The 27,963-nt window shown below is 34.0% G+C and overlaps 1 protein-coding gene across 4 annotated transcripts in view; it reads right to left on the bottom strand.

The window, feature by feature from the left end:
* Nucleotides 1-27,963, bottom strand: part of RALYL (RALY RNA binding protein like) — a 704,928-nt gene that overhangs the window by 355,519 nt on the left and 321,446 nt on the right. For all 4 annotated transcript variants that reach the window (XM_042923553.1, XM_042923555.1, XM_042923552.1 and 1 more), the window contains exon 2: nt 26,547-26,825. In XM_042923553.1, coding sequence (XP_042779487.1) covers nt 26,547-26,802 — 256 coding nt within the window. In that variant the 5' untranslated portion in view covers nt 26,803-26,825. The remainder of the gene's footprint in view (nt 1-26,546; nt 26,826-27,963) is intronic.

Below are 27,963 nucleotides of genomic sequence, written 5' to 3'. Positions count from 1 at the left end.
CATCAGTTCAGAACCCTATGTGGGGCTCGAACTCATGAATCGAGGGATCATTACTAGAGCAGAAATCGGGAGTGGGATGCTTAACCGACTGAGCCACCCAGGCGCCTCAAGAGGCCACATTTTAGAAGCCGAGGGATCATTACTAGAGCAGAAATCGGGAGTGGGATGCTTAACCGACTGAGCCACCCAGGCGCCTCAAGAGGCCACATTTTAGAAGCCAAAACTATTTCCAAGAAAACTAAAAGAAAGCTTAAAACATATTATTAAATGAAAATTTCTAACCAAAATCTTAGTATTACTTTTATTCATTTATATGTTTATCGATTAGGAAAATGGCACTAACCATTACCAGTTAGTGAAAGAGAAGGGAAATGTCTCTCCTCCAATGAATTTGTGGCGTGGAACAACCTAGTGATGTTCCATAAATCCATCAAGAGTCCAACTGATGAACACGTACGCACAATGGGCTATTTACTTAGCATCAGGGATGGCTTTGTATATACAGCAGACATTAGAAGTGATAAATAATTACAGGGGAGTAAACATATTATATAAAGTTAGGATCCAGAGATAGCATATAAAGGCAAAAAATGGTATTGACTCAAAATCATCCTTGAAAACTTCCTTAAACAGACCAAAAATATAGGACTCACATTATGAAGGGTAACACATCACCATACTTGACTTTTTGTAACTAATAATATATCAAAAATTCTACAGTGGGCCTAAAGAACACTTTTGACATTTACTTTTTATTTACTTGGATTTATCTAGAATTATTTATCCTAGGGAAACAAGGTACTGTTGTATATGAAGACCTGTTGCAAAGGAGTTCATAAAATAGGGGTGAAGATGATTGTGATTGAGTTTTTGATAAGGAAATGGAATATGTTGTGGATAAAAGGACTCTTATGAGACAGAAGAGCAAGACTGCCCCAAACTACCAGGTGCTGAAGAAAACGACAGGTCAAGGGCTTATAAGCTATAACTGGAACTATGTGTCTGGAATCTCTCTGACATTTGTTAATAGCCACCAATAATAATTACAATATAATTTGGAAAGCTTTATATTTTTGATTGTTTGGATTGTATTTATTTGCACAGATAAAGACACTTGGACCTGGGCTTGTAATATTTTTTATTAACTTATAATAGAAACACAGGACAATAATTAACGCGGTCACCTTGATATTACTTGCTTTTCAGAAGATGTACACTCCCATTTGAGTGAATGCATTCTGGCTGTAAAGCAAAACACAATCAACTGCCAGAAACTGCAATAAATTGTTACATTTCCAGTTTCTTAAATGTGTGATAGTCTAATTAACTTAAAGTGAAAAATACTGAGATGATTTCAGCTAATGATAAGACATTGTTGCCTACAAACACAAACAAATGTATTTCAGCCATGATTACTTAATTTTGCAAGGAACTTTGTTATTATAAAACTACTATTGCATCATGATAATCAAGTTTCTAAAAGAAATCTATTAAGTTTCAATTCAGTAAGAGAATAAAGAAACAGGAGAAAATAAAACTCTATTAAGAATGTGATTATGTCACATTAATTCTTTGTTTTAAAGGCTTTTTTTAGAGTTTAATTCAGTATTCTGAAGTATTTTAAAATAGTTTGTATATGGAGATGATTCCTCTCACAGCAAATGTTTCCATAATAGTTATTTTTCCCAGTTCATATCGCTAGGCTAATAATATATAGATATCTACTAACATAGATACATGTATAGAAAAAGAAATAGGCAGGAAAGGCCAAGAACATTAATTTTCTTAAAGGTCCACTGTCACCTATAGCTTGATTTTACTTGGGTTTATGACCTGATTTTCATTAAATTCTCATTCATTTTTTTTTTTTCAAGGCACAGGGGCCAGGAAACTACTAATTTTCATGGTGTTGTGAATTATCTCAAAAAGGTTACTTTTCACTCCTTTCAGAGATTACTAAATAATTTATTATATACTTTTTCAGGAAGACTTCTCATGCACAGTTGTGCTATTTCAACCTTGAAACAATGTGAAGTACATAGCCCAGTACCCAAAACACACCTCACTTAAGGAGTAAAGTGAGGCTCATTGTTGAGATCTTCAAGAAACTTCTTAGCACAAGTACATGCCATTGGCCTTTCTTCTGTGCTTGGCAGCAAGTAGAGCTGTCTTTACCTCAGTGAATTATTTCAGATTTGCTTGCTTTTCCTGAAATTGTTTAGAATTTGTGTGTTTTAACATTTAAATTTTGTAAAAGCACTAGCATATATTTCCTCATCCAGTTCATTTATGTATGTGTGCGTGTCTGTGGACGTATGTTTGTCTGTGTGACGATGTATATGTGTATGAACTCTTTTCTGCCTCATGCCTCCACACCCCTACCTCATTATCTTTAACCACTTTATTCATTAGCCACTTCTCTGTTACCACTGTGTGTTATGTTGAAGACTCTGAATATAATAATTTGCTGACTTCAAAAGGTACTTCTTACATATAATGATTTGATGGAAGTATTTTAAACATGAAGCTGCTGAATTGCATTGAATCAACATGAGCACTCCATTCCATGAAGCTGCAACGAAATGTCAACAGTTGGAATATGAAGAATCAAGTGGGTCTACTTGGAAGCCGAAGTCGAAACAAAGGTCCAAAATCAGAGTAGCAGGTTAGAACAACAGCCAGGATTGTAAGACCAAGTAGTGTTAAGGAAGGAACTATAGACATCAGAACACGACTGTTTGCATTTGCTTATAAATGGTGTTATTCTCATCGGTAAAACTGGGCTAGTTTGCTTATAAGAGCAGGGCGTGCATATGGGTAGGACCAAACTGGGAGATAGATGCACTAGTTAATCTCCAACAATGACCCCATTTTTGAAGAACTACCACTGCTGCATCCCCATGCCTCAACTAGAGAAATACAGATCTCACTGTAGTTTACATAAGAAAACAACCAAAAAACGTTCTAAATTTAATTGTTACGTAGAGCCATTTTATTTCTAGTTCCCAGAACTTTTTGGAAACCACATTGCTCCAGTTCTGTGCAACACTGGAGTGAGTTTCAAACTAGCTTTCTCTAACTTTTTTTCATTTTCTGTATCTAATAACCAAGTCATAGAACTTCTTCTCCTAAAAGTTTCTGGCAGAGTTACTCCTTCTACTTTATTCAACACTCTACTTTTGAACTCATCAAAATACACTAAAATTATATATATTTCTGTCATTCTGTAGCCTCCGGAAAAAATGTGAAGATCTGTAGTACCAAGGCAATGTTTTATTCCCTTTGTGGTTGGCATTGAAAGCAGAGTTGAGGATAAATGAATGATTAAATGATTCCTTTTCATTTACACAGTTACTATTTTGGTCCAACCATGGAAGAAATGACATGGGTTTATTTTAACAAATATTTATTCAGGACTGTGCATGAGCCTAAGACATGGGGATACAACCCTAAACAACCTAGATGTGGTCCTCTGTTCCCAACACTTTTCCTCTATCTTTCTATAATTATCTTTCCTTGCTCTCCAAAGTAATCATTCACTGCTATGATGTACCTCTATGTATTATCCATTTCTGAATTTTTCCTTACAGCTCTTTCTTGCTCAAGCTATTTCTATTAACTAAAATGTTCTTACGTACAACTCTACCAAGTCATTAATTACTTAACATTTTAACTCAAAAGTCATCTTTTAGAGAGGAAAGGCCTTACTTCATTAACCCCACCTCAATTTCTTCTCTTACTTATACTATGCTTACCCAAAATGTTCATACAAATAATCTATTCATCCCAGAATTTGAGCTAGATCTGGAATTAAACGATTCTGAGGTAGAAATTATACCTTATATCATTCTCATCATCAAGCCACAGACAACTATCCTAACCATGTTTTTAAAAAATAGTTATTTTGTCAAATAGCTTTATGTCAAAAAAAGCTTAATATTTTTGTTATAATTATTTCAAAAAAGCTGATTTAATGTGCCATTTATATTCTCCACTAGGCTTTCTCTGGTGTCAATCTAAATTCCAATAAGAAAACAAAAGAGGAAACTGCAATAAATATAATTTATAATTATATATAATATAAATTAACATATATAATATAAATTAAATTTATAATATAAATTAAATTATATAACTTATAATTCTATAATATAGATTAACATATATAATAAATAATATATAATATACATTACATTTTAATAGAACTTTCATTTTAATAAAAATTTGAGTGATTTGCTGCAAAAACTGCCATATTCTCTTGATAGCATCACCCTGGGTTTGTGTCTAAAAGTCAATAGCTTTGAAAATTCTTGTCTGTGTTTCACTTTCCTTGTTTTCCTTTTAGGTATTAGGCTATACTTATACCATGAGTGATAGCTACAGAACTAAGATTCCATTGCAATGGTACAATTATTTTCTTACCTGGGAAAAGTTTTTGTTTCTATGTTTTTATGATATTTTATAGTTATTAAACAGAAAAGATAAAGTTCACTACGAAAGTTATAAAGCCTTTAATTTTGTAGTAAACTTTTGTTTTTTTTTTTAATAGAGTAAGAGGGAGAGAGAGAAAGCAAGCAAAGGATGGGGTGCAGAGGGAGAGAAAGAATCTTAATCAAGCTCCATGCTCAGCCCAGAGCATGACGCAAGGCTTGATCCCAGGACCCTGAGATCATGGTCTGAGCCACCCAGGTGTCAGAGTAAACTTTATTTTTAATATTGAAGAAAACTTTTAGAATAATAGTATTTCTAGAAACTCTGTTTATAATTTTTATACTTTGAAAATAATGACTACTTTATGAATTTCTAAAGGAGTCATTACTGTTATAACATAAACCCACTTTTTCTTTTACAAAGTATGGTAGAAAATATATAATAAATGAAGTTTATATATTAAAAAAATAAACATTTTAACTAAGTCTACATAAGCAAGTATTTTAAAAAAATTTTTACTATTTTTATTTATTCTTGAGAGAGAGACAGAGTGTGAGCAAGGGAGGGGCAGACGAGAGAGGGACACAGAATCCGAAGCAGACTCCAGGCTTCACAAGCCATGAGTTCATGATCTGAGCCAAGGTCTGATGCTTAACCAACTGAGCCACTCAGGCACCCCTATGTAAGCAAGTTTTTAAGTTAATTTTTCATGATTAAGTGGTTCAACAAGAATGGTATGATACTATTTGAAATCTGCCTATAAATATCTTCGATATTATGGAAGCAAATAATTTTGTCCATATATCTTGATTCAACTCTGCTATGTTACCAGGACTGTTCAATTTTTAGAAAATATCTTTATTATTTCCTGCAATTCTTCACTGGCATCTTTAGTGCTGAAAGAAATGAACTGCCCACCTAGTTTTTATGACTTGTGAAAATAACCTTCAAATGTGAAGCAGAAGAAAAAGGGGGCAGGAGAAGAAATTTATTGTCAGACAAAAGTTGAGATAAATTTTTACTATCAGACCAATATTAATGAAATATTAAAAAATTCCTCAGAGAGAAACATGGAAAAGAAGAAAGGAAAGAGGAGTAGTAAGAAGGGTAAATATTCAGGTAAATATCAATCGTTACTGGTTATACAGAACAATAAAAATAAAATTTAATGATTCTTAAAATATATATAGAAAATGTATTCTGGGTATATGGTGGTGGCAGCATGGGTTTTTGGTCTCCACAAATAGTTCCATTAAAGAGGACCAGAGCAACTAGATGAAAGCACAAATCCAAATACCACATGTACAATAAATTATTCGTAATGGTATTATATATATATGTATGTATATATATATATGTATATATATATATATATCAAATATATACATATTTTATATATGTGTATATATATATATACACACATATATATACACACACACACACCACATTTAAAAAATATATAAATGTTCATTTATTTTTTAGAAAGATACAGAGCACGAGTGGGGGAGGGGCAGGGAGTGACAGACACACAGAATCCAAAGCAGGCTCTAGGCTCTGAGCTGTCAGCACAGAGCCCGATGCAGGGCTCAAACTCACAAACCATGAGATCATGACCTGAGCTGAAGTTGGAAGCTTAACAGACCGAGCCACCCAGGCTCGTTTTCTTTATCCATTTTCTTTATCTAGTCATCTATGGATGGGTATTGGGTTCTTTCTGTATCTTGGCTATCAGAAATAATGTTCCAGTGAACCTAGTGAACAAATATCTCTTTGAGATCCTGATTTAAATTCTTTCAGATAAATACTCAGGAGTGGGATTGCCAGACTGCATGGTAACTCTATTTTTAAATTTTTGAGGGACCTCCACACGTTTTCTATAGTGACTGCACCATTTTACACTCCCACCAACAGTATAGGAGGGTTCAAATTTTTCCACATCTTTGCCAACATTTGTTACTTTTTGCTTGTCTAGATTATTTTTTATAATAGCCATCTTAACAACTGTGAGATGATACCTCATTGTGGCTTTTACCTGCATTTCACTGATAATTAGTGATGTTGAGTACTTTTTCATATACCTAGTGGCCATAAATATAGGGGGGTTTTTTTGAAGAAATATCTATTCTAATCCTTTGTCCATGATTTGTCTTTTTGCTAATGAGTTACTAGAGATTCTTACACGTTTTGGATATTAACCCCTTATCTGGTAGATGGTTTGCAAGCATCTTCCCCAATTCCACAGGGTGCTTTTTCACCTCCTTGGTTGTTTCTTTTGTTGTGCAGAAGCTTTTTAGTTTGATATAGATGAACCCTGAAGACACTAGGCTAAGTGAAATAAGCCAGGCACAGAAGTACAAATACTGCATGAGTCCACTTAGATGAAGTATCTAAAATGGTCAGACCCAGAGAAGTGAAGAGTAGCATGGTGGTCGCCAAATGCAGGGGAATAGGGGAACGGGGAATTGTTGCTCAATGGGTGTGAAGTCCTTGGTATGCAAAACAAAGAAGTTCTAGAGATCTGCAGTGCAGTAGTACTAATAATTAGCAGTATGGTATTGTGCACTTTAAAATATTTAAGAAAATAGATCTCATCTTAAGTATTCTTATAAGGGAAGGGGAAGGGAAGCGAAGGGAAGGGAAGAGAAGAGAAGAGAAGAGAAGAGAAGAGAAGAGAAGAGGAAAAAGAAAAGAAAAATATCACAAAAAATATAGGTAATTGGTGGAGGTGATGGATAGTTACCATCCTGATTGTGGTGATGATATCACAGGTATATGCATATGTCCAAACTCACCAAGATGTATTCATTATATACGGGCAATTTTTTGTGTATCAATCATACCTTAATAAAAAGTAAAATTAAAAAAAAAAGTAATTCTTAATAGTCAAACATTGTAACTGGGTATCTATTTGGTGACAACCTCACAGAGAAGAATGACTCCAAATGACTTTAAAAGTTTTTTTGCGGGGCGCCTGGGTGGCTCAGTCGGTTAAGCGGCCGACTTCGGCTCAGGTCACGATCTTGCGGTCCGTGAGTTCAAGCCCCGCGTTGGGCTCTGTGCTGACAGCTCAGAGCCTGGAGCCTGTTTCAGATTCTGTGTCTCCCTCTCTCTCTGCCCCTCCCCTGTTCATGCTCTGTCTCTCTCTGTCTCAAAAATAAATAAACGTTAAAAAAAATTTTTTTTAAATAAAAAAAAAAGTTTTTTGCGATTACCTAGTAGAATATTCTTCATGGGAAAACCATTAAAAATAAGAAAATATTAAACTGTTTTTGGAAATCATAATAATGTTGGTGTTGGTGGTACTGATTTTATGAGATTCTTTTATGTATGTTGAGGGATAATCAGGTAAGTCATTATAAAATGTTGTTAAGATGTGAGATTTCTGGCAATGCTGAAGGAGATGTAGATGTAAGACTGATGAGGTTAACTAAAATTCCTATAGTCTTGATTTTAAATAGGAAGTATAACTATAAATGTGAAATGTTTTTTTTTCTTTAATGTCTATGTATATGTTTCTGTGTGTGTTTATGTATTTGTGTGTGTGTGTGTGTCTGTGTGTGTGCATCTCCTAGCTCTGACTCCTGAAACAACTGAGAAACAATAACAATTCAGTAGCATTGAGCCTCCGTAGCACCCAGAATGTTGGAATGAAGTAGCTTTTTCCAAGATACTATAAAGCTCTTTGGAGACTGGCTGATTCCCAGTTTGGGGCAGGGAATTATGATCCTGGAGCATTTTATTATCAGAATACAGGAAGTTATCAAAGACTAATCAAGTTATATAAAAATGACCCAGGAAACAATGTGAATATAGTGGTGTCACAAGGCAAAGTCGGGATAATTTGATCATTAATGAAGGTAACAACTGAAAGGGACTGGCAAATTATTAGCGATGCTCAATTCTTGAGCTCATCAAATTATTAAAAAATTTTTAGGGGTGCCTGACTGGCTCAGTCAGAACATGTGACTCTTATTATTGGGGGTGTGAGTTTCAGCCCCACACTGGGTATAGTGCTTACTAAAAATTTTTTTAACTAATTTTAACATTTAGAGAATGCTAGGGAATCACTTTACTCTTTTGAATACTCATATAAAGGGAAAGAATCAAGGAGTTATCCTATTTCTTTCCATACAATAGTAACTCAGCATAACCAAATACATAATGAAAGAAAATTCTCTTTTAGAATAATTCCAGCTGATAAGCAAAGAAAACAAAGGATAGGAAGCAGATTACCAAAATCATCATATCTATCTACGTACCTATCTATATATATTCAGTAGCTGTTAGCATCACAAAAGAAAAGAAGACAGTACTTTTTGATGGACATGCACAGAGTCACCCATGACGAAATCTTTAAACATTTCCACCTAAATTTGACCAAGCTTCTAGATATAATTAAAAAATTTCAGGAAATACAAGGAACAGAGAAGCATGTTAAATGATACCACAGGGTGCAATCACCAAATTGCAGAACTGCGAAACATTATAGGACAAATGATCCAATTTTTTTCAACATATAAAATGCAAATGGAGGTGGGGAATATATTAGGAGAGGTTATAAATTAAGAGCCCTAGGGATATAACAATGAATCCCAGTCTCTGTCTCTCATTTGGATTCCAATTCAAATAAATCAATAAAAAGAAGTGTAAGAGAGCAAATTCTGAAAAGAAGGAATTATTACTAGATTGATGTTAAGGGACTGTAGAATTACATTTGGTGATATCATGACCTTGTGGCTGTTTTCTTTTTAAAAAAAATTATATATATACGGAAATATTTGCAGATTAAATGACATGTCTGGGGATTTGCTGTAAAACAATCCAGGGAGTAAGAAGAAAATGGTAGAGATACAGAAAAAATTATATGGTTGTGCAATGATGATTGCTAAATGGGGTCAGGCATATATCCAGTTCATTAGACTATTTTCTTCACTTTTATATATACTTGAAAATCTCCAAACTAAAAATGTAAGAAATCAAGCAAACTTTGTACAAAATTAAAATTCATGACAATTATAATACAAAAAGTGAGGGGTCAATGAATACAAACAAAGTATTGTATGAACTCAGGGTTATTTGGAAAGTAGTGTGAGGGACAATTTACATTAAACTAATATATCAAAGATATCAGTTGAAATACCCGAAGTAATGCTACAAAAATAGCAAAAGTATGTATAACATACAAGCAAATAGAATGGAAAATACAAAATAATAACAGATATTAAATAAAAAAGGCAAGAAAGAAAAATGAAAATGCTACACAAGGAATAAATAGGAAAAAAAAGCAAACCTACGGATGTAATTTCAAACATATAAGTAATTAGATGTGAATTAAATTTCTAATAACAGATGAATTATTACAATTAAAAAAGCTGTCAAACTGTATTTTTAAAAAGATTATATGTTGCTTATAAACGTTTTAAATATTAACACACAGAATCACTAAAATTAAAATGGTTGAAAAATGATATGCTATGCAAACATTAATCAAAAGGAAGTGAGTTAATCTATATTGATTAGACAATATTTTTCTGTAAGACAAAACTAATTACTAGACATAGAGATATATCATACTAAGAAAAGAATGAATCCATTAGAAAGATACAATTTCAAGTTCGCATTTACCGAATATTATTGTTTCAAATATGTAAAGCAAAAATTAAAAGAACTAAAAAGACAAAGAGATGAATCCATAATCATAATCCACTCTCTAAATAATTGATGGAAAAGAAGAGAAAAATCAATAATGATACAACAAATCATAAATTCAATTAGTGATTTTTGCCTATTTGACAACATACAGAAGGCTATATAGAACAGCTGCAGCATATATATATATATATATATATATATATATATATATATATATGCTGTGTGTCAAGCACACAGGGAATTATGAAAACTGATCATATACATGTAGAACAAAAAAAAAAGGTCTCATTGAATTTTAATCAATTTATTCTCTAGTTATAATGAAATTAGGCTAAAGTGAATTATAAAAATTATAAATTCAGTAACAAACTTTCTAAATAACCAATAGGTCAAAGAACTATCAACGTGAATTAACAAATACTAATCAACTAATTGATTCTGAAAGTATGATGTGTTAAAATTTGGGGGATGAAGCTAAAGCTGTGCTCTGAGAGAATTACAGAATTAATGCATTTTTAGAAAACATGAAAGGCTGAAAGTCAGTTACCTAAGTTTCATACATGAAGTTATAGAACAAGTAGCAAACTAAGCCAAAACAAGCAGAAGAAAAGAAATAATAAAGATAAGATTACAGAGTAATGAAACAAAAATAAATGAGCAATAGAGAAAACACACAAAGCCATAATTTGGTTATTTGAATAGATGACTAAACTAAAAAAGAAAGTTAAGGCAAAAATTATCAAGACTAGGATTAGCAAATAAAAAGATATCACTTAAGGATCCTAATGGCAATAAAATATGAGAATACTATGAAGAGCTTTATGCCAAAACATTTGAAAATGAGTATCAAATTAGCAAATCCCTTAGAAAACTTCTCCTTCTAAAACTGTCACAAGAATAATTTTAAAAAATCTGAATAGTCCTATGTCTATTAGAGCAATTGAATCTGTATTAAAGATCTGTCCATAAAACACTACCAACCCACCTGGCATTATTGGTGGATTCTCCAATGTTTATAAAGAAATAACACCAATCATGTGCTAACTCATCCAGAGAACAGTAAAAGAAGGAACACTTCTCAGTTCATTTCGCGAGGTCAGCATCTCCTCAAGAGCAAAACTGGTAAGAACCTAACAAAAAAAAAAAACTGCGGGCCAATCTCTAAATATCTACCAAAAACAAAGAGGTTAAAAAAAAAACCAAAATATGATGTTGCATTGATTTTAGGAGAAACTGAGGTAACATTAAAAGATCAATTGCAGTTCATCACATTAACAGAATAAAAGAAAAATAAAGTATTAATTTCTACATAAACAAAAATATTGAATATAATCCAATACAATTAATAGCAAACTAGAAATATAAGAAATTCCTTCATTTGATGGGCAGTTTCCACAAAAAGAAAATCTTACGGTAAATGATAATAGCAAAATATTGACAGCTTCCTCATGCAATGAGAAAAATAGATCTGCTACCATTATTACTCTTCAATATTATTCTGGAGGTACTAGCCAATGTAATGAGGCAAGGAAAGAAATGAATACATATTGGAAGATAAGAAATAAAACTACCATTATTTGCAAGAGACATGGTCATACACATGGAACATGCCCTTGAAAGCAAAGATAAATTACTTCATTTATCAGAAGTAATAAATGAATTTAGAAGTTCTGTGAGTATATCAATAAATGTGCCAGTAATGAACAATTAAGAAATAAAATGTCTAAAATGGTACCATTTACAGTAGTATCAGTATTATTCACAGCATAATATCTATAGCATATATGTAATGCTATACATATATTGATATCAAATAAATTTCTACATATAATTACCTATAAAGTATATTGTAAAATGGCATATTGGATAAAGGATTAGTATCTAAATCTATAAAGAACTTAACAAACTCAACACCCAGAAAACAAATAATCCAGTGAAGAAATGGGCAAAAGACACGAACATACACTTTTCCAAAGAAGACATCCAGATGGCTAACAGACAAACGAAAAGATGTTCAACATCACTCACCATCAGGGAAATACAAATCAAAACCACAAAAGGATACCACCTCACAATTAATGGCTAAAATTAACAACTCAGGAAACAACAGTTGTTGATGAGGATGCAGAGAAAGGGGAACATTTTGCACTGCTGGAGGTAATGCAAACTGGTCCCGTCACTCTGGAAAATAGTATGGAGGCTCTTCAAAAAATTAAAAATAGAGCTACCCTATGACCAAGCAATTGCACTACTAGGTATTTTTCCAAAGGATACAGAAATGCTGATTTGAAGGGTCACATGCATCCCAATGTTCACAGTAGCACTATCGACAGTGGCCAAATTATGGAAAGAGCCCAAATGTCCATCCACTGATGAAACGATAAAAAACGATAAAAAAGATGTGGTGTGTATGTGTGTGTGTATTGTGGTGTATATATGTATATTTATAATAAGTCAGAGAAAGATAAATATCATATGATTTTACTCATACATGGAATTTAAGAAACAAAATAGATGAACATATAGGAAAAGAAGGAAAAATAAAATAAAAACAGAGAGGGAGGCAAGCTATATGAGACTCTTAAATACAGAGAACAAACTGAGGATTGCTGGAGGGATATGGGGTGAGGGGATGGGCTAAATGGGTGCTCAGCATTAAGGAGGGCACTTGTTGGGATGAGCACTGGGTGTTATGTGTCAGTGATGAATCACCAAATTCTACTCCTGAAACCACTATTATACTATATGTTAACTAAGTTGGATTTAAATTAAATAATATATATTCTATATTATATATATAATGTATTTGTATACATGTAATATATATTGGTAATTATATATAATTTAATATACCACTTATTCTATGTCCAAACTGACATTTCTTGACAGTGAGGAAAGAACAGTTTCTTCAAAAAATGGAGTTAATTGGATATTCATGTGAAAATAATTGAATTTGTTCACTAACCTGCAGCACACAAAATATTCAATTCCAGAAGTATTAAAATTTAAATGTAAATGGTATAATGGACAAACAAAAAGCCACTTAGAAGGAAACCTGAGAGTATGTCTTCATGACCATAGATGGAGTAGGCAATCACTTCTTCAACAGGACAGAAGAAGCACAAACCATCATGGATATGAAACCTTCTTGTGGACTTAAAGCCTATGCTCTCCTCACATATGAGGAAATCAGAGTGCAGAAAGTATAAACGTTTGTTGAGGCTCAACACCTCCAGAAAGCTGAAAATCTAGTATTAGGACTCCAATTTTCTGAATTCATTTTATATAGTTTTGAGAACCATTATGCAATAAGACTTTTACTTTTTCTGGTGTTTATGGCATTTTACAGGTGCTAGGCAATGTTTTAAGCATTTTACACATACCGATGCATTTAATCTTCACCACAACTCAATGAGATGGGTATTTTTATGATTATGTGTATTTTAGAGACAAAGGCACTGAGACCTTTAGTAACCTGCCCCAAATCACATGGCTAGTAAGTAAAAGCTACGATGCTAACACAGGAAGCCTGAGTCCAGAGCCTGCACACTGAACCATAAGCTTTTACAAGCGTTGGAGGCTGCAATTTCAATTTCTCCATTTTTAGTTTCAATTCAAATAAATTAGAAATTGCAGTATCTAAAAATGTTCTTGAGGTTTAATATTCTGGTCTTTTGCCGCCTATTTTTAGATGGTTTCCAAGCTCTTAAAATTCAAATCAACATTTTCCCAAAGCCTTTCTTCAAAAATTCTTACAATACTGTATATCCCTTTTAAAATTCATGTAGCACTTGATGTTGTACATTACAGCATGTTTTATCTTATAGTTTCCACCTTCTATAGTATGTTATTTCATGTGTGTATTTTATTCCATAACTGCAGTGATTAACTTATGATATTTTATCCTTTTATGGTACTTGATCTGCATTATTTTGTGCTTTATATTGTATATTAGAATATTTCCCAAGAGCAGTCATCTATTTTGTTGTATTGTATTATTTTACAATATTTTATTTTATTTTGACATAGCCTTGTTTCCATGCCCCTTTAGAGCTTAATAGACAAATAGCTAACAAAATTCCACACAGATAGTTGGAAGAATAAATGTTCGTGTTACATATAGTATTCTGAAATCAATTCACAAGTGACTTTCAGACATTTTATTAACAAGTTTGAAGTTAATTTGAGGTATTGTATTCTATCTATCATTAGGCTCAGCTTTGCTCCAGGGAATAAGTTAGAACTAACAAGATGCTTCTAAGTGTCACTTAGGAGTTTCCAGTGATGGTCTTAGTGAAAAAATTGACGTGAACAGTATTTGCCACTGCTTTCACTGATTTAGGTTCAGTGACTGAGTCAAATAAATAATTTTAGAGGCATGAAGACAATTCCCCAGGCTTTCTGTCATCTGTGGGACCATGTATCTCCCTAGCCAACAGACCACCAGTTCATGGAAGTTTGCTAATTAGCATTTGTTTAGAGCATATTAAGTAGCTCCATTTAATTACTAAAAACCCTATATGCATATTGTGCTTTGCAGTCCTCAGAGCATTCTTTTTAATACTTATTATCTGAGAACAGTGGAGGATGAGGAGGAAGGTTTCAGAAGAGGGTTAGAACATTCCAAACAATTAGCAGATATTATATGTATACTTTGGATAAGAGAGTAAGGATAATTTACAGTAATTTTAAAAAATGTTAGAAGGATGTGCCAAGACTTTTGTCTTCAGGAAAACATGGTTTCTTTAACAGCCACTACATTATAAGATTTCCTTAGATGTAAATGAGATGAATGAAACGAATTATCTAGCTTCTATGAAGGATGTTGGAAAGAAATTTTTAAATAATCTCTTTGAAAATTTGAGTGAAAATTACACATATGTAAAAATATTATTACTAAAGTCTACTGGTTTAGAGTGGCAACATATTTCTGCCAACCACAGAAAGAGTAAATCAAAATGAATTTCCTGGATATCATCTCATAAGTAATTTTTTACACCTCCACTCATGTATACCATTCAAGACCCTTCATGGGCCTGTGAATAGGTTTTTGAAAACAAATAAAATGGCCATGTAAATATAACATTTGCAATTGATAACCATTTTGAATATCTGGGCAATATACTATTTTAGGGGAAATTGGCTGTTTAAAATACAAGGATATGTTGGATATTTCTTTAGTGGAAAAAGAAAGCTGGAATGGCAAATAGTTTCCGAGGAAGAAAAACTCTAAGGTTTATAACTCAAATTTCAGCTAATTTGAAGGATTAATTTATGATACATACCCTGGGAAGTGAAAGCTTTGTCAAACTATCAAGTTGAGAATGTATGATGACACTATTCTCGTTAGAAATTGAGACAAACACTAAAAGTTTTTTCTTACTTGTTTATCGGAAGAAATAGTAATACGTTTATATAATGATGCCTTGCTAAAGTGTTCTTTAGTACTGGCGGCATTCTTTGGATGTTTTCTATGAGAGTTAGAAAGCCTCACAAGATCTGTGCACTTGTCAAAGGGTTTTGCAACAGATTGCACTGTGCAAAATGATTATTTGTACTCATCATGTCAGCCCAGGCCATCAATCTATCCTTATTAGACGTTCAGACATTGTATCTAAATTGTACCTAAAAGTATCTGCATGAGAATAATAGTTACCAAAATGAAGTAGAATAGATATAATGGTAGAACTAATGTATCTGTTAGAGAAAACATCACCTAGGAAGGCTGCAATTCTTTCTTTGTTTTACCAAGCTTTTAGTGGTACTGTTAAATAATAAATACTTGAACATCATCTGCGCATCTGAGTAGTCTCAGAACTGTTTTTCACTTAACATTTTTCCAAGGCTTTCTTTTTCATAATTTTTAGTGGTGATCTGAAATGTTTGAATGGAAGGACTGAATGAAAACAAAAATCACATCTCTAAAAGGCATTATATTCAAGATGTGAAGGGAAAGGACTTTAAAAAAAAGTCTTTTTGTTGTTGTTTTATGCTTAAAATCAGTAAACCTATAAAATGTCAACTATACAGACAGATCGATTTGTTTCTGTGTTTGTGTTTAAGGATTAAAACAAACTGGTGATATAAATGGTAAGCTATAGTCATGAACATAATTGCTATGAAAGGTACATACTGCGTTTTGTTTTCTGAATAACTGGAAAAGATGTGTTCTTATTATAAATTATGAATTATTTTCAAAATAATTCAAAGCATTGTTTTCATATACTTTATTTTGACTAAAACTACTATAACATTTATGAATTAATGGAGTTTATTTTGTTACAATTGCTCTAAAGTAGTGATTATTAACCAGTAGTGATTTTGGCCCTCAGAGGACTTTTGATAGTATCTGGACACATTTTTGGTTGTCACTACTGGAAGGGGGTGCTACTGGCATCTAGTAGGTACAGAGAAATCAGAGATGCTGCTAAACATCTTATAACACAAAGGAATGGCCCCCAAAGTCCCAATGTTTCAATACTGCCAAGGTTAGGAAACACTGTTCTAAAGACATATATTGCTATGTAAAGTTCACCAAAACTTGCAAAACATGCAAACACCACGCTACTTAATGACAGATAATTATATTACAACAACAATAAATAAATATAAACTATTCAGCAAATAGCTTGTGACAATTACACTAACTCTGAGTGTAGTCTGTATTCCCAGAGGACCTCACCCAAATCAATTTCCAGGCTAGAATAGAAAATTAATAATTGACAATTAAGTGAAGAAGTGAATGAACCTCTCAGCAGTGAGAGGAAATTAATGTGCATATTAAATAGTATGCCACATAATTAAACCATTACCAGCAAATCAAATAATAGTTAACAAAGAAAAGATATTCTTTTGAAGCCAATCTTCATTACAATGAACACAGTATTGTATTTCTATACACTTGGTGTCATAAGTATGACATTCAAGACCCTTCACAGCCTGGCATCAATCTTACCTCCCTCTACTCCTCTCCATGAGACCACTTCTTCATCCACAGGGTGGGTCACTCACTTCTGCCCAAATTAGGACTCCAGGTACAATGTTTCATCCACCTGGAATTATTTCTCCATACCTGACCATGCTTTTAACACTGATCTTAAATTCTGCCTAACACTGATTTTAAATTTCTCCCTCCCTTGAGTCACCTCCTATCAGACCTGTAATCAGTTTAACTAATCTTTTGTTCTCAGCAATTACTGACACTACCATTACGGACTGCCTGCACCGTCTATTCAAAATCTGTCTAGAATCTTACAGCCAAAAAAAAAAAAAAAAAAAAAAGGAGAGGACTTCTTTTAGTACTAGAAGCCACAATATCCATACACAAATTTTTTACCCCAAGATGTATACCACATGCAGGTAAGGTTCTAAGCACTTTACAAACATGAGTTCTGCATTATAGTATGAACTAAGCACTACTATTTCTATTTTACAGAAGTAGATTCTTAGTGATTAACTTCCTCATGTTATTCAACTACATACAGCAAAGAAGCTAACTGCTCACTAAAGATGGCCACCCATCTATACGGCTGCTGGTGAGAATGGCTGCCCAGGCCCGCTTGTACCTAGCCATGTCAATGGCACATAAGCACCACTTCCAGGCTTGAACTACAAAACTGCCAAAGCATCATCCTCCCTCACTTTTCAACGGTCTGCTGATATGACTTCTTTCCAGGTCTATGGTAGTCACTCACTAAAAGAACTTCCTACGGCCTGGTCCCTGGATGAAAGAGAACAGAGCCTCCTCCCTCAGCCCGTCTCTTCTTCAAGGACAGACAGTTCAAGTCTGTCCAGAACCATCCTGGTTTATACCTGATTTCACAGCATGATCATTAATAGTACTTCTCACTCTCAGAAGTAGCCTGGTTTAGATGGTAATATCTACAGTTACTGTACCGATATACTGATATGGAAAGAATTGATGGCAAGAATCAGGAGTGAAAATAATTAGGGTCATAATATGTTGAGCTTGATATCCTATACGACCACTTGTGTGATGTAACGCAAGGTAATTTCTTTGAGCTTCAGTTCCTAGCCAGCAGAATAGGCATAAATACTCATATTACTTACCTCTCAGCATTGTTGTGAGGAAGAAAAGAAGAGAATCTGTGGTTAAAGAGGTTTGAGAATGATACAGTACTGGGTAAATATGTAGTAGCTATTAATAAGACAAAACTATGAGAAGATGCCATTTTGGGGACTGTAGCAGAAGTTCCCCACAAATAAATCTTTCTTTAAACCAATGTATCATTCACTATAACCTTTGCAAAAATATATGAGTTAACATCTGATGCTTATTAAAGACTAGAATGTGTTTAGAAAAAAAATGAACCCGGTCTATTTAATAACTATCTTGGGGGTGTCTGACTTCAGAGAGACCATTGGATATCTAGTTGCCTTACAAGGCGACCACTGTGCTTTCTCTCTACAGCAATCCCAATCTGTTAACTACTTGCTTTCCAGGGGACTTGCTGCTTCTCCTTCTCCTTCTTTATCCGCCTCCTCTCTTTCCTCCCTTTCCATTCTTTCTTTTCCTTCTTCCTTTCTGTTTCCATCTTCTTGTGTTGCTCTTTCAATGGAAGAAAAAGCCCTTTAGTGAAATTGATGTTCCTCCAATCATCCAAGCATTCATCCAACCCTTCACCATTTACCATGGAAGTATCAACACTCTGCTAAGTGCTAAGAAGTTTAATATAAACATAAATAGTCAAGGCTTTCAAGGTACTTAGCTTAAGAGGGGGAAGAAACAGATACCAGTTACAAAATAGTACATATAGAAACATAATTGAAAAGAAGATATGTGCTAGAAAGGGAAATAAAACATTCCCACTATGTTTGAGGGATCAAAGTAGGTTTCCTTAAAGTAATGATATTTAATCTGAGATGTGAAAGATGAATAGTTAAGTGAACAGAGTGAAGAAGTGGGGAATGAGGTGAGATGGTAGGGAACTTAGTAGGGAAGGACGTTCTACACTGTCTCACATAGCATGTGCAAAGGTCCAGAGAAGGGAAAGAATATGAATTGTTTAAAGAACTGAGAGAAATCAATTTAGATAGAACACATGGGAGGGTGGTGATGTAAGTCTGCAGATGAGTGAGAAATAAATCACAGAGGACCCTGTAGGCCACAGCAATGGTCTCAGTCTTTTTCCTGAGAACAATGAGAAATCATTCAAAGTTTTTATTAGAGGGTGACATCATGAGATTTGTACTTCAAAAAGATCACTCTTCATGCAAGATGGTAGCTGAGGATAAAACACATTTGAAATCCATCACTCCTAAGGCATGCTTCATAGACTGTTATAAGAATTTGTCTGTGTTTTTCTTCTTTCCTCTTACTCACTATGGATCTCCAGGATCCTCCTTTCTACCACTGCATTTCCATTACTTCCTTCATGGTTAAGACTAAGAATATCTACCAGATTTACTTTACTTTTTTATTTTTTTATTTAAAAATTTTTTAATGTTTATTTTTGAGAGAGAGAGAGAGACAGAGACAGAGAACAAACAGAGAAGGGGCAGAGAGAGAGAGAGAGAAAGAGAGAGAGAGAGAGAGGAGAGAGAGACAGAATCCAAAGTGGGCTCCAGGCTCCAAGCTGACAGTACAGAGCCTGACACAGGGCTCGAACTCACAAACTGAGATCATGACCTGAGTTGAATCAGACACTTAACCGACTGGGCCACCCAGGCATCCCATCCACCAGATTTACTTTAAAATTAACGATGTATTCATCATGTTTCTTCTTTGAATTCCTTCAGCATTTGCAAGACATTTATAATGTAATGAAATTAGTTTAATTCTATTTTACATATTCTTTTTCTAAACTAGACTTTGCTCTTCACCAACAGAGACCTGTATTCAGGTTTCAGAGCAAGGATGATTTCTATAGATAAATTATGTTTTTGCTTTGCATTCCTCCTACTATTAATTACTGACATCTTAAGTTCATATATTATTGTGTCTTTTGCAAGCATCATAAGAGTGAAATAATCTTAAAAAAAATCACAAATGTTTATTTATAGTATGCATGTAATCAAGCCAGTGTAATCAGTAGAAATTTGCACTAATATAGACTTAGTCTCCAACCTCTGCATGATATTTTTGTACAAAAGAATGCTTTATGCATGACCTCTCATATAAAAATTGTCAGTATTAAACATTTGAAGAGTTTGTTTCAACTTTCGTAAAATGTGTTTGAGAGAAAAATCTGCAATGACCAAACTTAGATTAAAAAATGCAACAAATATTTCCAATATTAACAAAACTTAAAAGCGAAATTCATGAAATACTAAAGGAAGGTTATATTAGTATTTCACCTTTTTAAATTTAAATTTTATTGAACAACTAAACTGAGATACACTTTTATAAGGAGCTTTACCTTACAGAAACTGTGTTTTTTTACAAAAATTATTCAGAATAATTTCATAGCTGGATTCTGGTTTTTTAAGAATCCTAACGAATGTGAGCCAAAATGGAATCAATTGTTGTTTGCCACAGAAAGCTCAGCAATCCTCCATGACGTATCAGAGGCATGAATCCAGGGATAAAAAGGGGATATCCTTTTTATACTGTGGTACAAAAGACATGTGGAAGAACTAAACACGTATAAAAGCAATTAGAGTTAAGTTACAGCCAAGTTTCCCTTTCTGTACAACACCCACAGGGTATGCTGTGATTAGTGTTTGGAAAGTAGCAAGACCAACAATCCATCTCTCCACCCAGTTCATTTATTTGAAATCACTTAATGTGTTCAATTATCATAGCTCCAAACATATGATTAAGGGTATTTATCGGCTAACTATGACCTGGGAATGAAGACACATCAATCGGGAAAAGAAGAGAGCGTGATTGAAACATGTGTCACAGCCTGGGGACAGAACTCGGCATGGGGTCACAGAGCCCCAAAGTCTGAAGGAGTGAACTGTGAAATGAGAGACAAAGGCATAAACTTTAAAGAAAACTGCATGGAAATAGGAGAAGAAGGAAACATGTCTACCTCACAAGAAGTTCTGGTACATGCCTTGATCATAGGCTAATAAAAAAAGAAAAACTAGAGACATTGTTTACAGTTTGAGGAAGTAAGTATTTTTGTTTGTTTTTGTTTAATTGCTCTGGAGTAGTGAATATATTGAAGTCTAAACCCAAGGAAAAAGTACTATGTCTTAGTTATTCATTTATTTGTTATATGTCTTTAAGGAAAATGACCTCAGGAAACAAACTTTGCATTCAATAAAAACATTTCTTGGGTTCATTAACATGTTGATAAAATGGATGGATCACTGAACTATTTCTTGGCACTTTTCCCCTGTTATGGTATAGAATTTAGAAATCTCTGCCAACAAGAAGAAAAAAAAGTCCAAGAGAGAGAAGTTAATCAAGACTTTAGACTGTGACCTACTTTCAAAATTCAGATTAGAGTTCCAGTATTTTGAGCTCCAACTTCTCAGCACCCTTAGTTACTCTATGCATTGTAATTTTTAGGTTGGATTCAGCAACTTTTAAAATAAATTCTCATTTTACATGAACTTGAAAAGAATACAAAATATATACTATTTAGGATTTCAATTCAGAATTTGATGATGATTCCATGGTAAAAGATTCCATGGTAAAAGTCCAAAGACACAGAAGGTTTAATAATACAGATATATGGAATTATTGGTCTTAAATCTTCAGGTGTACTAATGTAGTCAAGTGAGTAGAATTATCCTTCCTGGATCCATAATGGTTGACTTGCATCTGCTCTGAGGAACATTTCTATATTTTCCAATAGTTTTATTAAAGACAGACAATGAAACCTGGCAAGGTAGATAAAGTTTTCTCTGCTACTTAGCTGGGCAGATGGCCTTGGGTATAGAAGACATTAATATGGAAAGAAACTTAAGCATTAAAGATAAGATGCTTAAGCTCTCATAAATGATATTTTTAAATATTAGAATCAATAAAAGTATTTGCACACATGGCCTTCGAAGTTTGCAAATCAGTAGCATTGAATGGAGGTGACTTGAGGAATCTACAGCTAAGAAAGCAGTCATCCACTCTAGGAAGTTTAGATAGGCCAGGGTTAACTATAGCGTAGAGCTGGGGGATGAAACAGCTGTGTAGAAAGTAGATTAGATTTAGATTTTCAGAGGGCATATTTCTCCACAGATCCATCTTTAGCCAATATTCTTTATACATTTTCCTTGGGTCAGCTTACCCATTTCTATAGCTTCAACACCATTTATACTGGTGACATACAAATCTCTACTCAGTCCAAATCTCTCCTGTCAACTTGGACTTGTGTATTCAATGTACAGGTACTGTATACATATGCTTCCATATCTTCAAGCATGCCCATCAACCTTAATACATCTATTCATTCCTGCACTCACTGTCTTACACAAAAAAAACCTTTTCCCTTAAGAAATCATTATCCATCTTCCTAGTGATCTCCAAGACTATCCAATAGAAAACTCAACCCATAAAATGGGAATCATTCTTGATTCTTCTGTTTCTCATTGTCTCTGTCTCACTCACTGTACCAACTAGCTATTTAGTCTTATTGATCCTACCTACCTTTCCTCATTTTTCCTTCTTCATTTCCATAATTGGAAACCTGAACTCTTTCAGCAGGCTCCTAGCACATGTTCCTTTCTAATTTTATGTCACACTAATCTGTCTGTCAAACTGCTGATGGATTATTTTCTCAGTAAGAGACAATTCAGCCTACTACTTTCCAAGTTAAAATCTTTTCGTGTCAAAACAGCCATTAATATTTACATTTAGTAAATGCTGGATTTCATCATATTCGTAGCTTATTGTCACTTTAAGGACACCCTTATAACTTCCATAGAACTATAAGAATTCACATATTCTATAAAATGTTTAATTTTTCCTGGTACTACTGATGTTTAATCTCTAATTTGTACATAAAGATATTTAAACATGTAGTGATATGAAAAAATGGCTTCTCTCTAGAAGAAGGTATTTAAATATGTGTTGCTATCAAATAAAGTAATAAAGGTAACATACTAGCCCAGTGCAAGGCTTCATTACAATGAATTTTCTTCTTACTCTAAGAGAAAAAAGAATGCTTAGACAGGTTGTGGGTACATGAAGCTAATATCAATTTCATATGACAGTGGTCTATTATTTAATCCATAATCAATTCACTTCAAATTAAGTGCTCGTAGGGCTTGGTGGGGGCTACAAATCATAAAGGGTTTATTTGAGAGTCCAAAAATTCAAGGAGCAGGTGATTTACTAAACCTGTTTTCCCTTGTCACAAAAAAACAAAGGTATAATATTTAAAGGTAAAATATTAAAGGTAAAAATTTAAAGGTATAATATTTAAAGGTATATATAATGGATATACCTTCTGGAAAACTCAGAGTCTTCTTCAGGACTTGACTGGGGAACCAGCTCCCTATAGGGAACAACTGGAAAACCTGCCTGAATTTCTAGCAATATGGTTCAAGAAAAGGTGGGGGAAATTCAGACATTTGACCTGAAAAGCAGTTACTAGCTATTATAAAGCCCTTGCTTTGTATAAAAAGACATTCAGCTTAGACACAAATAGTGAAAGACCAGATTTCAACTGAAGGAAGAAAGTCTTTAACTTGGATTCAGGCAGAAAAGGTGATTATGGCTGATCAAGATATATGCTCCAGAGTTTAACCTGAGGACACAACAAAGAGAGGATCTGAGACAAATGATTAGAAATGAGAAATGATATCTTATTAGAAGTACAATTTAATTCTGTGCCTCTCAAAGCATAGTGATTTGGTGTCATCATTTTTTTCTTTGGGTTTTCTAAGCAAGGCACACAATTTTTAGTATTGATGTTCTCCTCCTCCATTGCATTCTTCTCAAAAGGAGAGTAATCAACTGGGCAGTGGGAGAAAAAAACAGGACTCTGAAAAATTAGCTATTGTTCATTAGTAAGTGAATAGGACTTTTTTTTTTTTTTGAGAGAGGGAGTGTGAGTGCATGAGTGGTGGGGGGCGGGGAGGGAAGAGGAGGGGCAAAGGGAAAGGGAGAGAAAATCTTAAGCAGGTTCAATGCCCAGCATGGAGCCAAACACGCCTGGTCTCGCAACTGGGAGATCCTGACCTCAGCCAAAATCAAGAATCAGACAGTACACTGACTAAGCCACCCAGGCTCCCTGGTGAATTGAAATTTTAATTGACCTTATAGTGATAATTAATTTTTTTAAATAATAATTAAGTACATTTTTATAAGTATGTACTAGCTTCATAACAGTCAGGATACAGACAATAAATGAGCATTTCTTTGACATTTGCTCGAATGAGGCCCTGAAATAAGAATTTCAAATTAGAGGGTGCCTGGCTGGCTCAGTTGATTAAAGCCTCTGACTTCAGCTCAGGTGGGTTCAAGCCCGGCTGGGGCTCTGTGCTGACAGCTCAGAGCCTGAAGCCTACTTTGGAGTCTGTGTCTCCCTCTCTCTCTGTGCCCCTCCCCACTCAGCTCTGTCTCTCAAAAAGGAATAAACGTTAAAAAAAATTCAACTTAGGAAAACAAAAATGGTCAGAAAATTCCCACTTCAAGGTAAGAAGTGGAATGGAGACATTAAGGAAAATACAAAGGAACAAATGAAAAACTTACCAATGTCTTTTGTAAAGCCTTACCTTTCTTTAAAATATTAAAACATGAATTAGAGAAAGGTATAAAAACTATATTCTTTGTGGTTAGTCATTATAAGTGAGTCTATAGCAAGTACTTATGTAAAAATCCTTTTTTCCCTTCAAGATTATTACTTCAGACTTCACTCTTGTTTTATTGAATTTTTTGCCCTCCCCAATATTTTTCAGAACTATAATTATGTGACTTGATAATACAATGTTCTTAACACTCTTCTAACTTGATTTGTCTATGCTTTTAGCTTGTTTCTTTTATATGCTCCTTCATCTTTAGGTCCGTGGACCTGAGAGAGGTACATGATAAATTATGTAATCCCAGATACCGATGAGGGCTGTGAAAAAAATATAAAGTACAGTAATGAAACAGATCATGTAGGCAAGAGGGCAGAAGACTATCCTATTTTAGGTTGGTCAGGAAAAGCCTCTCCAGGGAAGGAAAATTTGAGTACAGCACACGATCAAGCAGGGAGCAATAAATTATTAGCAAAGACCTATCTTCTGAGCAGAAGGAATAGTAATTCCAAAGCCTCTGAGGCAGGAACAATCTTGGAACATTTGGGGCATATCAAGATCAGCATTACTGATGTGGTACAAGAAGGCAGAGAGGAGGAGATGAAGTTAAAGATGTGAGGCATTGGAGGTAGAGTAAAGAATATAAATCTTACCCTGGGTAAGATGGAAAAGCATTAGGGTTTGAAGAGTATCATCACATGTACATTTTAAAGGGACACTGACCAGAGTGGAAAGAGGCAGACTGTTAGGTGGTTACTTCCGTAGTCCAGGTGAGATATAATGGTGGCCTGAATGGATGGCTATCAGTACCCATCTAAAAGGCAACTGGGTTTGGGATATATCAAAGGCATGAAACATGATGATGCGTTGTATCTGGAGTATGGGGAGGATAGAAGAATCAGAGCTGACACCTCAGTTTTTGTCTGCAAAACTGGATTAAGTGAAGGTTCCATTTCTCTTGATGGAGAAGCCTGGGAATGAAGGAAGTTAAGGGTGTGAACAACCATGAGTTTTTTTCTGGGCATATAAAGCTGAGAGAAGATGTTGTGCAATCAATTTAAAATATGAATCTGGACAGGGTAAGAAACATACACTAAGGGATCACTGATGTATTAATTCTGCTTTTTCCTCATGTAGAAAAATACATTGTGTAATTTTTATTTTTTAATCTGCATATTTACTACAATATAGTTCCTCCTAAATATTTGCATTTTACTTCAGACTGTATTCTTTCCTTTGAAAAAAAACCTGTAGTATTCCTTGGACTTTAGACAAATATCTGATTATTACACATGATTGAACAGGCATGATGTACAGGATTCCATAGTACATAAGAAAGACTGGCTTATATTCCTTTCCCAGTTCTCAAGATTGACTTCTGTTTGCTATTTTCTATTGCTACTCCTCTAACAATAAAAACAGGAAATTAGGAAAATGTTAGCCCTCAGAGCAAAGGCTACAAAGCAGAGTTACTTTTTTCTTAGCATAGTGTTTCCTGGAAGATAGAAACCATTTCAAGTCAAATAAAGTTACACATGATGCATATTTTTTATTTCCCTGCCCTGTTAGGCTTGGTGGGGGCAACAAATACTGCAAAGCAGAACTAATCATATTTTGTAGAGAAAATAAGAACCACGTAAAACAATACGAAAACAAGAAAGTAATGTAAATTACAAATATGCAAACATTATAACTGGTTAAATAGGAGGTAGACACTATGGCAGGGCTGGCTTAATAGTAAAACTAAAAATAGGCAGATATGTGCAAAGACTGGAGCACTCATGTGAGAACCATAACTGAGCATGACTTACCAAGTGGCTGGCCGGCGATGATCCTGGCATTTTCTCCAGCCACCGCAGCTCTCGCATGCCGCTCACTCATGTACTGTACGAACGCATAACCTTTGTGAACTGAGCATCCAACTATTTTTCCGTACTTTGAGAATATGGCTTCAATGTCAACTTTCTTGACAATGGCTGTATTTAGATTGCCGATGAAAACACGGGAGTTGATGGACTTGGGGTCATTCTTATTGGTGACATTGCTGGTCTGTGTTTTGCCAGTCATGGTTGGCTCACCTTGTTTTAATCCTTAAACAAACAAAGAAAAACAATCAAGAGGAAAATAATTAGATTGAATGGATACTACTGGTTTTTAACAATTTTTCAATAGTGTACCAGGTAACCTCAGATCCCTAATTATTACTGGTCTTCTTGAGAAGAAAATTTAGTAATATAAAAAGTGAACATTGCATTATAAAATGCAGTAAGAAAACACTATTAACTCTTAGCATATAGTCATAAATAAATTCCTGACTTATTTATTCCAAATTCAGGACTGAATAATGACTAAACTGTTTGTCATTTTTATTTTAAGTCTCTCACTTTTTCAGAAGCAAGTTTGAGGAAGAATCCGCCTTTTATTGCTGAGAACATACATTTTTAGTTCTACATTTTCTGTGAAAGGTACATATATTGGCTATTTCATTATCAGAACCCTTCTATCAGAAACTAACAATTCTTTGCACTAAATGCTGTAGAAGAGAAAAAGGGTTTAAAAATTAATTTAAACTTTTAACATAAGAAAAACATGACTATAGAAGTAAGGGATTTAACCAGAGTTAATTCCATAGCTTCTCTCTAACTGAACCAATATCATATGTTGCTTTAAAAAACAACAACAACAAAAAAGAAGGCAGCACATGTGGCTAGTTTTTATCAATGATCAGCAAATTAGTGGACTGGGTATCTGTGTTGAAATTTGTATTCTCAAACTCATTTTTAATTCATTAAACTAACGGTTCCTATGTTGCCTAAGGACTGCCAGTATTTCTAAAATTGTTTTCTGAGCTTGGCAGAGTATTTAATTGTGCTTAATTAAACTCAATGAAACTTTTATTTCTAAGCATTCCAGCACTTACAGATTTATTTTTTTAAGGTTTTAAACATTTATTCATTCATTCATTTATTCAACAATATTTGTTAAGCACCTCTTTCCTTCCTTCCTCTCTCCTTCCTACCCTCCCTCCCTCCCTTCCTTTCTTTTCTGGATAAGCATCTTCTTCTAAAGTGACTAACATTTTTAAAAAGTCAGTGTGGTAAAAATAAAATTTCAACAAGGATATAATCTCGGATACTGATGATCATTGTTAAATATTAGCTTATTAATACTTTTTATCAGTGATATATTTTTATAGGAGTAATTTCTTTTAAAAACTTATAGCTATAA

Source organism: Panthera leo, chromosome F2 (assembly GCF_018350215.1).
Source record: "Panthera leo isolate Ple1 chromosome F2, P.leo_Ple1_pat1.1, whole genome shotgun sequence".
Lineage (NCBI taxonomy): Eukaryota > Metazoa > Chordata > Mammalia > Carnivora > Felidae > Panthera > Panthera leo.
Note: the sequence above shows the minus strand (reverse complement) of the source record. Positions and strands in the feature narration are given on the sequence as shown.